At 47.8% G+C, this 13,632-nt stretch overlaps 1 protein-coding gene and 1 pseudogene across 1 annotated transcript in view; both read left to right on the top strand.

Moving 5' to 3' along the window:
* The window catches only part of TBC1D9 (TBC1 domain family member 9), a 139,699-nt gene that overhangs the window by 114,269 nt on the left and 11,798 nt on the right, over positions 1–13,632 (top strand). The window contains exons 14-16 of the mRNA XM_033215332.1: positions 6,745–6,843; positions 7,015–7,083; positions 12,017–12,257. Coding sequence (XP_033071223.1) covers positions 6,745–6,843; positions 7,015–7,083; positions 12,017–12,257 — 409 coding nt within the window. The remainder of the gene's footprint in view (positions 1–6,744; positions 6,844–7,014; positions 7,084–12,016; positions 12,258–13,632) is intronic.
* On the top strand, positions 1,947–4,981 carry LOC117085950 (annotated as a pseudogene).

Raw genomic sequence — 13,632 nt, 5'->3', positions numbered from 1 at the left:
CTCTGAAATGGGGATAGGAAGAGCACTTAATTCCTGGGATGATCATGAGGACCCCCTAAGTTCAGCAAATATTTGTTGAGCACTTACATGTGAGTCAGCACTGTCCTCAGCTCATGTCCTGGTCACACAGTCTCTGCCATAGAGTAAGTGGTGATAGATTTACTAAGCAAAAACAAACAAACAAAAACAAATGCAAGGTGGTGCTAAAGGCAAGTAAGAAGGAACACAGCACAGTGAAGGGTGGGGACATACTGTTTCTCTGAGCGTTTATTGTTCTGGTGAGATGACAATTAGCAGAGACCACACTGCCATGGAGGACCGAACACAGTGCTGTCTGAGAGAAGCACAGAGTGGGCAGCCAGCAGCCGGTGCTCAGGCTGTGGCTGGCAGGGAGTCTGCATGATGCACTTGGGGAACAAGAATAGGCCACTAGAACTGATGAGTAAGAAGAGGTTGGTGGTGGCTGGCCAGAGACGACATTGTGAAAGGTGGAAAGAGCATGAAGGGCTTAGAGGCCTTGGAATTTTATCCCGAGAGAGGATGAAAAATCACTGGAATTTTAAACAAAGGAAGAGCGTTGTCTGATATTCTTACTACTGGGGGAAGATAATGATGCATTGCCTAGAGGAAGTGCAGAGATGTATTTAGAGGCTCTTGCAAGACAGGATAGTGGCTTAGGGGTAGTTAAAAGTGGAGGCCGGCAGCTGAAGTGGGCCGGGAAAGGCCGGAGAGCGCCAAGGCTTTCGGGTACGAGGGCTCTGGTGCCCAGGGTGAGGCAGAAGTGTGACACTCACCGGTGGGCATTGCAGTGGCCGTGGCCTGGCAGAAGGATAGTGGTGGCAGTGGCCAGCTGGGGCCTGGGCTGGCAGACCAGGAGTGTCCTCTGTCACTGAGTAATGTGAAAGGGCATAACTTAGCAGATGAAGACTGTGTGGACCCTGGGCCAGACACCAGGAGTAACGGCTGCTGGGGGCCTGGCTGGACTGAGATCGGGAGAAGCTGCTCAGAGAGAGTAAGGAGCTGGTTGACCTGGCCCACCTGCACCCTACCAGCTGTGCTCCTAACGGCCTGAACTCCAACCTCCTGGTGACCTGAGGCCGGTGCTGGCAGGCTTGGGTTGCTAGTCTATGGACCTCGCAGCCCATCTGGCCAGGCACCCCTGGTTGTCCCACTCGGCAGCACGTCCATGTGGCTTGCCGGACACCTCTAGGGCTTGGGCCCCCCATCTCTGCACTAGGGCATGGCCCCTGCATTCCCACCCACCCTGGGAGCTCCCTGCCGTCGGCCTACCAGTTTGTCAGGGACTCCCAGTAGGGCCAGCTGTTGGTCATTCCCAGCGATCACCTGCCTCACATTGCGGAGCTGATGGAGTGGGCCATCTTGCCGCCCCTTTGCCCCGTCCTGTACTCTCCGGGCGGCAGCCCCTTGCACCACGCCCAGCAGTTGCAGCTCTTTTCGCTGCAGCACTTCCTGCAGCCACAGGAGTTCCTGTACCTGCAGCAGTGGGTGGCCCAGGCCCTGGAACTGCAAAGGAGCGCCCAGCTGGAGTGGCTGAAGGCGCAGGAGTACCGGGCAGAGATGGAGGAGAAGGGGAGCAACCAGGGCCTGGAGGCCGCGGGCAAGGCTGGCCTGGCCACCGCTGGCCCCGGGATGCTGCTGCGGAAGCCCCCGGCCTGGCCGCCGGCCCTGCGAACATCTATGGCAAGGCAGTGAGCCTGCCGCCATCGCCCCGCGCGTCCCCCGTGGCCTCCCCGAAGACCAAGATCATCCAGCAGCTGGAGGACGTGTCCAAGCCGCCTGCCTACACCTACCCTGCTACCCCCAGCTCCCACCCCACCAGCCCGCCACCGCCCTCCCCGCTGCCCACCCCGGGTATCACCCGCAAGGAAGAGGCCCCCGAGAATGTGCTCAAGAAGGAAGACTTGGAGATGTAGAAGGAAGCCGCATTACTTTCCAGGCCTTGTTCTCAGATATGCCTCCCAGGTACCCGTTCCAAACCTTGCCACCGCACTACGCGAGGCCCTACCCTTTCCTGGGGCAGCCCACAGCAGCCGCCAATGCGGATAGCCTGGCCCTTGCTGTGCTGTTCCCAGCTGATGGGCCCAGGTGCCTGACACTCTCGTCTGAAGACAAGCCCATCCGCCTATCCCCCTCCAAGATCCCAGAGCCGCTGCGGCAGGGCCCGGAGGAAGAGCCTCTGGCCGAGCGGGAGGCAAAGGTGGAGCTGGAGGACATGGACGAGCACCCCGCAGAGCTGCCACCTCTGGAGTTGCCGCTGCCACTGCCCGCCACGGAAACCATGGCTACCCCGAGCCCTGCAGGCGGTTGCGGAGGTGGCCTGTCGGAGGCCCATGCGCTGAGTGCCACTAGGCAGGGCTGCACCTAGCCCTCCAAGTGCCCAGACTGCAGAGGGGCCTGAAGCACGCCTGGATTCCCCGGGCCGGACAGAACCCTGCATGGCCGCCCTGGACCTGGGATGGCAGCTGACACCGAGACGCTGGTGGAGGCCAAAGAGGAACCGGTGGAGGTGCCCGCGGCGGAGGCACCGACGGAGGAAGGCCTGGCCCAAGTGGCCCGGAGCGAGCCTCAGTCCAGCCTGGAAATGTCAGACTGTGACGTGCCCGCCGGGGAGGGACAGTGCCTGAGACTGGAGCCCCAGGAGGCCGTGCCTGTGCCCAGTAGCACCTGATTACCTGGAAGAGGTAAGCTCTGAGCAGTTCCTGCCCAGCCTGGAAGACACACTGGCTGGCATGAACGCCCTGGAGGCAGCCGTGGAGCTGCCCCAGGCCAGGCCTCTGCCCTCTCCAGGTGCTGCTGGAGTCCAGGCCTTGGAGAAGCTGGAAGCTGCAGAGAGTCTTGTCTTGGAGAAGAGCTTTCTGCACGGCATCACCCTGCTGAGCGAGATCGTGGAGCTGGAACTGGAGAGGAGGAGCCAGAAGATGGGAGGTGCGGCGCGGGCCCTGGTGGCGCGGCCCTGGCCCTGGTGGCGCGACCTTCACTGGAGAGCCTGCTGGCAGCCTGCAGCCACATGCTGAGGGAGGTGCTGGATGGGCCCGTGGTGGGAACCGCTCAAGAACCTGCAGCTCCCACGGGAGCTGAAGCCCACAAGAAGTACAGCTGGATGCTCAAGAAGGAGGAGCGGATGTACCCCAAAAAGTCCTCCCTGGAAAACATGGACGCCCTGGAGGACATGGACGCCCTGGAGCTGGACTTCCAGATGCGGCTGGCCGAGGTCCAGCGCCAGTACAAGGAGAAGCAGCGCGAGCTGGTGAAGCTGCGGCGGCGCCGGGACTCCGAGGACAGGCATGAGGAGTCCCATGGAAGCTTGGCACGCAGGCCACGGAAACAGACCCATGCCCCCGAGCGCCCTGTCGCCCCCTGCAAGAGGGGGAAGAGCTGCAACAGTAGCGGAAAGCTGAGCAGCAAGTCTCTGCTGACATCAGATGACTATGAGCTCGGAGCAGGAATAAGGAAGAGACACAAAGGGCCTGAGGAGGAACACAATGCCCTCACTGGAATGGGGAAAGCCAGGGGGAGGAACCAGACTTGGTATGAATGCAAGGCCTCGTCTGACTTCATAAGTCAAATAAAGATTAAGAAGAAGAAGATGGCCAGCGACCAGGAACAGTTGGCAGGCAAGCTCGACAAAGGCCCTGTCCTTCACCAAGCAGGACAAGTTGAAGTCACCCTTCAAGTTTTCGGACAGTGCTGGGGGGAAATCGAAAACTGGCCGGGGCTGCAGCAGGTACTTAACTCCTTATGACAGCCTGCTGGGCAAGGACAGGAAGGTGCTGGCCAAGGGCCTCTACCTGTCTCTGAAATCTTCCAGAGAAGGTAAACACAAAAGGGCCGCCAAACCCGGGAGGATAGGGGTGGGGTTCAAGGCCAGAGGCCAGCCCAAGTCGGCTCATTCCGCGTTTGCCTCCGAAGTGAGCAGCTACTCTTACAATACGCACTCAGAGGAAGAGGAAGAATTCCTGAAGGAGAGTGGCCCGCCCAAGGCCTCTCCAGCTAGATCCACACTGACGCCTTCCCTCCTGTGTGGCATGGTGGCAAAGAACAGCAAGGCAGCTGGCAGCCCCTAGCTGACCAAGAGGGCCTGGTGCCCATCTCTGAAACCCAAGCTGGCCACCAGCAGGAAGCGGCCATTTTGTCTGCTGCTTCGAGAGGCTGAGGTGCATTCCTCCTTCAGCGACTCTTCAGAGGACTCATTTGACTAAGGTTACTAGCTCCAGACACAAAATACTTTCCGTGTTTCCTAGCGAGAGAGTGCCTGCAAGTGAGCGAGAGGGAAGCGAGTGGGCACACGGGAGAGATGGTGGGTGAGGAGGCCCGTGCGGATGGCCGCAGGAAGGCCGCCATCTGGGTTCTTGGCAGTGTAGCCTGCTGTATCAGCCAAATTATTTTTATTTTTTCTTTGATATATACTGTATCATTGTGATACTACTGCTGGCTAGCTCTTTTTGAGCTGTTATATGGACTGCTTCTGAGTCTGCATTTTTCTCCACTTTCCCTCCTCTCTGTCCGCCTCCCCCTACCCCGAGTTCCCTCCCGACCCCCATACTCACCTTTTCTACCCACCCAGAGATCCCAGGCTTGGGTCGGGCTCTCTTTGGGCATGGGCCCAGTGGGGGCTTCCCGAGAAACATTTTATAAATTGAATTCTGTCATGTGGGCATGTGACTTGATGTTTGTACTGCGATTTTGGTAATACCAAGCTTTAAAACATATTGAGTTCATTTTTAACAACAACAACGAAAAAGTGGAGGTGATAGAAATGGTTGCAAATTCCTGGGGAGTAGGTGTTGATAAAGAGGTCAAAGGCTCACAAAGGCACTCTTTCTAAAGCCTGTTTCAATATACTCATGTAACTGTTTACCCAGATCAAAAATAGAGCATACTAGCAACATGGAAGTGCCCCTTGTGCCCCTTTCATGTCACTGTCCATCCAACCATGGTTAATACGTCTCCAGACTTCTAAAAGCATAGATTATCTTTGATTTCTTTTGAACTTGATACAAATGGAATCTCACGGAATATGCTTTCTGTTTTTTTTTTTTTTTTTTGCTTTGTATTATGATTGTAAGATTTAAATACATTGTTCTTTTTATTGCTGCAAAATAGTTGAATATGTGATGATATTGCCATTTATCCATTCTGTGCATGAGCATTTGAGTGGTTACTGACTTTTGGTTAATAGTGTCACTATTAATATTCTAGCACATGTCTTTTGGTAAAAAAATAAAATTATATATATATAGCATATATGTATACACACACACACATATATATATATGCTTTTTTTGGGGGGTATATACTTAGTAGCGGAATATGAGAATCTTAAGAATGTTCAGTCGGTAGATACTGCCAGACAGATTTCCAGAACAGTTGTACCAACTGATACTCCAACCAGCAGTATATAAGAGTTTTGGTTGCACCGTATCTTTACCAACACTCGATGCTGTTTGTCAGCTTTTTCTTTATCCTTTATGCAAAAGGAAAACAAAATCTCAGGACCCCAAACTCATTGCCAAAGGGAAAAATTATGCTTGGAAACTGAGTCTTGTAAAAAGCTGCCCTTCCTTTTGTTACTAGACATATAGCTGCAAGAAAGAAGGCCTCCTGTCTCCCAAGGGGGCCTCCCTCACCCTGACAATGTAAATTAACAGCTCTTCACAGGTACAAGACCACGGAAGACTAGAAATCACCCCCACCTACTCCCCCCCCACCCTAAGATAAGGTCATATTTATCATCTTCCCCTACTATATGTTTACTTTATCTTATGTAAAGTGCAGATTTACTGAGCGCCACACAAATACATAGTTGACTGTTCCCTCTACCCCACCTTTTTGCGCAACATGTGATACCCATCCTTTTTTTTTGGCTTTCCCCTTTCTTCCCCCTCTTGCCCATTTTCTCCTTTAAATATTGAAGCCCTAAAAACCCTCCCTGGAAAAAGTGCAAGCCACATAGCCTACTGTGACTTGCATCTCTTTCCCAGGCATTTCCTCAACCTTGGCAGAATAAACCTCTAAACTGATTGAGACCTGTCTCAGATACTTTTTTGATTTCCAAATATATTTAACTATGGCAGTCACAGCTTCCATGGGTTAAGCTCCAGATTTTAAGTGGGGTTTCTTTGTCTTTATTTTGCATCCCTAAGAGATATAAAGTCTTACATATTCTTTCTCTGCCTTCAGATAGACTGGTTTGGCTTTTGACAACAAATATTTAGGGGGTACTAGGGAGCTTGAAGAGATGGCTAGCTCACAGTGCCTGCCATCAGGAGACACACAGCATGCATTTCTGGGCCAGATGGACAAATGCTCTTGAACCTACTGGTCAGGAGCAGGGAGCCTCACACAGGGTTGGAGGTTTCTTCCAATCTTCTAGTCTAATGGTTAGCCTCAGACCTTTCTGCTAGTTGAGAAGATTCTTTCTTTGAAGCATTTGTTCATACACAAGTAGCCTTATTTAGCACTTCTTGACAAAATCGATGACTTAAGGAAAATACATTTGACTCTGAAATTTAATTCAACTGCTGAGCTGCCTGAGAATTTCCAGGTATTTATTTCTAATTGCTCAGTGGCTTTAAAACAGTGACTAAAGGTGTGCTATAGGATGCCTATCATATGAAAGGTCATTTCTTTCATGTGTCAAGAGTGCGTTGCAGGCATTCTGCAGACAGGATATTATGTGCTGTAAGAGATTTTTTCAGAGACACCAATATTGCTCCTTTCCAGAAATTTGGAACTATCCGGGCAGATTTGATTGAACAGATGAGATTCAAACAGAGACTGAAAGTGATCCAGACACTGGAGGATACTACGAAACGCAATGTGGTAAGTCTGAGAAGTAGCAGGCAGCCTTTGTTGTATTCCTTCTTCACACTCCTGCTGGCTGTGAATTCTGCCTGACAGAACTGAAAACAATTTGAAAGGGGAAAATTAGGGATTTTTCCAGCATGACACTTTTTGAGTTTGTGAAATTCATTGTGCTTAATATTTTTATAGGTACGAACCATTGTGACAGAAACTTCCTTTACCATTGATGAGCTGGAAGAACTTTATGCTCTTTTCAAGGTGAGTTTCAAAGTAAATTTATGCCCATTCAGAGGAGTAAAGGAGTTCACCTTAATAATTCAGTTAGTTCTTGATTTTTCTGTTAAATTAAGGGATAATATAAATAGGAAGCTAGAACTGAGAGTGCAAAACTGGAGTACTTAATATGAAAATAAACATTCTTATAACCAATTTAAGTTGATGTTTTAGTTCTCTTGCACTCCATATAATATTCTAGTTGTTTACTTGAACCTAAAAAAAAGGTTATTGCTTCATAATACATATTAAAAACAATGGTGATCAAGTTTAAATTCTGCTTGAATTCTTGCAAATTGTGATTTCCTGTGTTAAGCTGTAAAAACACCCTTATGTAGTTAGAATAAAGTTGTTTAAATGCCCAAGGAAAAGCATAATTGGTTAAATTTCTGTGATTTTCCTTTTATAATTCCACCTCTACCAATCTTGATTTTTTTTTTTTTTTTGAGGTAGAGTCTATCTCTCACTCTGTTGCCGAGGGACAGCTGGGATTACAGGCACACACCACCACACCCAACTAACTTTTGTATTTTTCTTTTTTCTTTCTTTCTTTTTTTTTTTTTTTTTTAAGTAGAGACAGGGTTTCACCATGTTGGTCAAGCTGGTCTTGAACTCCTGACCTCCGCTTCAACCTCCCAAAGTGCTGAGATTACAGGTGTGAGCCACCACACTTGGCCCCAATCTTGATTCTTAATAAGAAAGTAAATTATTATGGTCATAAATAAAGCAAAGTACAATTTTTTTCTTTTGGAAAAAAAATATTTTTATCATAGGTATCATCAGCATCAGAGGTTAAAATGTGATAATCAACAGGAAAAAAAATTTAAAATATGCCTTTTATACAGGTGCCAATTTCATCACAGTTTCTAATTACCGTCAGAACTAAAATTTGACTGTTTTGAGAATTGCAAAGATAGTACAGGAGGAAATAGAAACGAGCATAAAAACCAGAGTTGAACACTGGTATTCTGCTTCTTACAGTCAGAAAATGTGGTTGCTTAGGATTGCTCTTGCTGGTGTCGCCCACTGCCTGTTCGCCACTGGAGGGCACCACCGTTTTATTTATGTTGGTGTCACCAGTGCCTGGTAAAGTGCACTAGTACTAATACTAGAGTCTCTGCCTTCGTAGGTGTTCCAAACGTGTGTGTTGAATTAATAGATAAATTAGTGATCAGTTCTCAATATAACACAGTCCCTGCATTCTTCTGATGAGGAAACCGAAGCCCAGAAAGATGGAGGCACTCTGGGTGTCCAGGCTGCTTGGTGGTGCGCTTGGTGCAGCATCAGCATTATCAACAGAGTGGACAGCGGCGCCCCCGCCAGCCTGCCTCCAGCACTTGAGGGTGCAGTCTCTGTGGTGTGCCAGCTAATGAATATTTTATTCGTACATGTTAAGCACCTGTAGCTAATTGTTCCATGTAGTGTAAGTTGGAGATCCGTAAGGCAGGAGAAAACAATGATGCAACTGAGATCAGGTTTTTAAGGGATGCTGAGGGCCAGAAGTCTTCACAGGGCATGGGGGCAGGGCCAGGATTCTTGTGGGGATCTAAATGGAAGTGGAAGTAGCAGCTGGAGGCAGCAAGAGCCTGGACAGGTAAGAGAAAGGACTGTGACAGTGTACAGAGGAGGCTGACTCGGGGAAAGCAAAAGGAGGAGGACCGGGGATGACTGTACAGAAGTCCTGGATCTGGAAGTCATTGAAATCACATCTTTTTTTTTTTTTTTTCTTCTTTGAGACAGAGTCTCGTTCTGTCACCCAGGCTGGAGTGCAGTGGCGCGATCTCGACTCACTGCAGCCTCTGCCTCCTGGTTTCAAGCGATTCTCCCGCCTTGGGCTCCTGAGTAGCTGGCAGTACAGGTGCCTGCCACCACATCGGGCTAATTTTTGTATTTTTAGTAGAGATGGGATTTCACCATATTGGCCAGACTGGTCTCGAACTCCTGACCTTGTGATCTGCCTGCTTTGGCCTCCCAAAGTGCTGGGATTACAGGCATGAGCCACCAAACTCGGCCGAAGCCACATCTTAACCTGGGCACTGCTGCGCTCTCTGGGCTGTGTACCTTCAGATAACAACTGTGTCATTTGAACCCTGAGAATATGCTGAGGAAAGCACTTTTCTTATACTCAAAACCCTCTCCTAACAGTGTGTTGATAACACAAGTTCCCCAGCTCTATTGAGGACCCAGAAGAACCTGAGACTCGGTTGGTGTCAGGGATGGGACAGAGTCTCTTCTACTAAAGAATCCAATATAAAACTTCAGTTATGGACACTTTATGGAATCATTGTAACACTTCAATTGGCTTTCATTCATTTTCTCAAACATTTATTAAGTCATCACGATGTGTTAGTCACCCTGCCAGACTTTTTAGTACTTCAAAAAGCCAATTTCTAGAACCAGGTACAGTAGCTCATGTCTGTAATCCCAGGTACTTGGGAGGCTGAGGTGGGAGGGAGGAGTGCTAGAGCCCAGGAGTTCTAGACCAGCCTGGGCAACATAACAAGACCCATCACTAAAAAAAATATATTTTTTTACATTAGCCAGGCATGGTGGCACACATTTGTAGCACAGAGGCTGACTGACTTGGGAGGATCGCTTGAGCCCAGGAGGTTGAGACTGCAGTGAGCCAGGATCACACCACTGCACTCCAGCCTGGGCAACAGAGTGAGACCCTGTCTCTTAGATTTTTTTTAAGAAAGCCCATTTCTGAGTATTTTTCTGGAGATACAAAGGATTGATGCAGTCCTCCTCCCAAGGAGCTGACTGCACAGGCTTTTGGGTGGAACTTGAGGAGAAAAGGTTAAAGAATGCACCCTAAGGCAGATATCATGGAAAATGTGGTTCAGGGGCCCTTTGACCTGGTTTCTCTTGAACTCTTTCCAAATTAGCCCTTCTGTTTCAGTCTCTGGGCCCGTAGTCCCCAAATGATGGTCTGTGGGCTCTCAGCAAGGAACAAGGGAGATGATCTGAAAGGCATGTTTTATCCTAATGGTTGTGAGCACCATAAAAGTGCCTGCACCCACGTTCAGGCCAGGTTCAGAGCAACTTGGGATGCTTAGTTAGGAGGAAATGCTTTGGGTAACCTTTGTCAACCGATGTAGCTCAGGTTAAGGGGTTCCTTCCTGGAGTATGTCACCAACACCATGCTGCCCACAGAGAGGCTGCTGGGCTCCACTAATGTTCATTCAGAATACAGCTTAACCCAGCAGGCCACTCTGACCTCAGCATCTGCCTTCCTGCCTCTGACACACACTGCCTCCACCCTGCAGCCAGGAATGCAGTCCCAGGAATGCAGTCCCAGGAATGCAGTCCCAAAGCCCTGCGGAACTTTGACACCGTTTCCTTTATTCTCTCAAGGTCGCCTTGCAAAAACCCTGACTGGTTCTGCTCACCACCTCTCCTTCCTCCTCTCTTCCCTACTCCCACTCCTCTTTTTAGTTTTTTCACTACAATTCCCAATAAACAATTGTGAAAAGACATTGATCTTCTCTGCTCCGTTTCTAAGGGAGAGCAAAATAGAAAGACAACATACTCACAATTGACTCTCCTCTTTTTCAGAACCCCTATGGAAAAGAGAAAGAGTTTCAAAAGTGCTTTTTTTCCTTCTTTTTTATTATTTTTTTTTTAAGACAAGGTCTCTGTTGTCCAGGCTACAGTGCAGTGGCACCATCCTGGGTCACTGCAGACTTGACCTCATGGGCTCAAGCTATCCTCCCACCTCAGCCTCCCAAGTAGCTGGGACTACAGGCATGTGCCACCATGCCCAGCTACTTTTTAAACTTTTTTTTTTTTTTTGTAGAGACAGGGTCACAGAATGTTGCCCAGGCTGTTCTCAAATTCCTGGGCTCAAGTGTTCCTCCTCCTGGCCTGCCAAAGTGCTGGGATTATAGGAATGAGCCACTGCACCTGGCCAAAGGTGTTTTTTTTTCTATTACCATATTTATTCATGCTTATAGTGAAATATTCAGACAATACAATATGGAAAAAGTAAAAACGAAGTCCTCCTTTTTGTGCTCCTCCTTTCTCCCCCACCTGCCACCCAGAGTTAACTATAAAGGCTGTGTGGGGTTGAGGGCGTTCTTTCAGAACTTTCTAGTGCATGCTTTTTTGTGTGGTCTTTCTAAAAGGAGTGGATATTTCTACCAGAGTCACCATGACCTCATGAATAAAGAGGCTGCCTTTTTTCCAAGGGCAGCAACAGGAAGCCCTTTGCTGGGTCCGAATCTCTATTCTGCTCGCCGGAGTGGTTCCTATGCTGACAGTTTTTCTGGAGCTATTTACAGATGTGTGAAATTGGATGACCATGCACTTGTAGGTTGAATACTGTGTGACTGTGATGTTATTTATGTGATTTTGGTGAGCAGGGAAGCAGGGGATTATGTATGATACATGGGACATTACAGCGGGCATTAAGAAACCCAAAATCTCATCATGATTCTGCTTTAACTAACTGGTTGGTTGACCTCATGTGAGCCACATAAAGTCTGGACTTTACTATTGTCACCTAGAAAACAAGGTGGTCACATTACCTAAATTCCTGTCTTTTTCAAGTAGCATTCTATTTAAGCTAAAAAATTTCTTTCTCTTTATAGGAGTTAGTTCTAAAATGTATGCGAGTGTGTAGGTAAGAGGGAAGAGAATGTGGTGGGGGAGAGTTCCCTTTCTTTCTTTACCTACACCCAGTAATTGCAGACCTTCCAGGTGTAAATTGCAGAAATGGTTGGTGTGGAGGCGGTGAAGGGCTGGTCAAGTGGAGGTGTGTGTAGAACTAAGAGACCGAGGGGGCCCTGAGGCTATAGCCCTGCCTCAGGGGATGCACACAGATTGACTTAAAGCGCTTTCCAAACTGGAGGACGGCCTTTTCTTTCTGGTATTTGCTGCAAAAGAAGATCCCCAGTGATCATCCATTCTTTTTCAGGCAGAACATCTCACCAGCTGCTACTGGGGCGGGAGCAGCAACGCGCTGGACCGGCATGACCCCAGCCTGCCCTACCTCGAACAGTATCGCATTGACTTTGAGCAGTTCAAGGGGATGTTTGCTCTTCTCTTTCCTTGGGCATGTGGAACTCACTCTGACGTTCTGGCCTCCCGCTTGTTCCAGTTATTAGATGAAAATGGAGACTCTTTGATTAACTTCCGGGAGTTTGTCTCTGGGCTAAGTAAGGACGTGGTACTATTGCATGAGTTGGGATGGGATGACGGAGCTGTGCCCAGGCCCAGTGTCGCCCATGCTGCCCTCAGGGCTACAGAAGCACAAGGGGAAGTTTGCAAACTGATTATAAAATGTGTTTTTCACGAACATCGTATATGGATAAATTGTTGCCTCTACATCAGACAGCCCTCAACACTAGTTAAAAATACATTATTAGAGAAGTCACAAGACAATGAAATGTCAACATAATCACTGAAACCACAGACTGAGATAATTTTACAAGAGACAAATGTTTGGGTTGGTGGATTACTTTTATTTGACCCAAAAAACCCAGAATATTTTATTGAATATATTATATGTAATTGCATAAAACATGTATTTCATAATAAATTTTATATGTAATTTCATAGTTTCATAAAACATTATGAAATGTTTTTAATAAAGTAGCACCACAGCAGCCCCGCAGCCTAAATGAAAGTCTTTTCTCTCCCTTTTGCTGGGAGGAGGGACTTCACAGCAGGAGCAGGCCCAGCCTCACCCCACACCTCACCACAGCATGAGGGCAGCTACCCATCAGCTCCCTGTCTGGCTTCCTCACTGCCCTACATATGACTGCCTTTTTGGACTCTTGTTCCTTTTATAACTGGGCACAAAAGCTGCATGGTAGTGGAGCCTGGCCCACCTGACGTAAGGTTGAGAGTATAGCAGGCATTATGCCAGAATGAGGTAAGAACAATTTTTTTTAAATTCTAATTGTGCTACTCTATGACCTTGGGCCATATGCTTTAAAAAGAAGTACCCAAGGAAGGAGAAAATGTCAGGCATAGAGCCAGCATTTCTAAAGAACATCTTTAATCTCTAAGAGTTATATCTAGAAGACATAAAGGCCAGAGGAAGCTGATGGTTTTTTATTAAAAAGGGAAGGGATGTAGGTAAGGTTCTTTGAGGTTAAAACAAAAATTGTGTAAAGCGCTCATCTATACGCTTAAAAGAGGAGACATGGGAGAACTCAACGTTTATTTAGAGTGCAGATACTGTTGTGAAACTTTAGAACTTTTACTATATTAATCCAAACAGCAGCTCTTAGGTATAATAATGACAGTAATAACTGACATTTATACAGCATTTATTCCATGCCTGACACTACCCTAATGTTTTTTATGTGCACAATTCATGTGCATTTAATTTGTCTAAGGGCATGCAACTATAAAGTTTGTGTTTGATACCAAGTACCCAAGAGGCACAGTTTGTGCTGTTACTCTTATGCTTCATTACCTACCTGCTTGCTACTATTATCTCCATATTTAGCTAAACAAATAGAAGCTCAGAAAAGTTAAAGTAACTTGTTGGAACATTAATTTTTAGCAAACCAGTAAATATCT

The sequence above is a fragment of the Trachypithecus francoisi genome, unplaced genomic scaffold (assembly GCF_009764315.1).
Source record: "Trachypithecus francoisi isolate TF-2019V2 unplaced genomic scaffold, Tfra_2.0 Lachesis_group1, whole genome shotgun sequence".
NCBI classification, from domain to species: domain Eukaryota; kingdom Metazoa; phylum Chordata; class Mammalia; order Primates; family Cercopithecidae; genus Trachypithecus; species Trachypithecus francoisi.
Note: the sequence above shows the minus strand (reverse complement) of the source record. Positions and strands in the feature narration are given on the sequence as shown.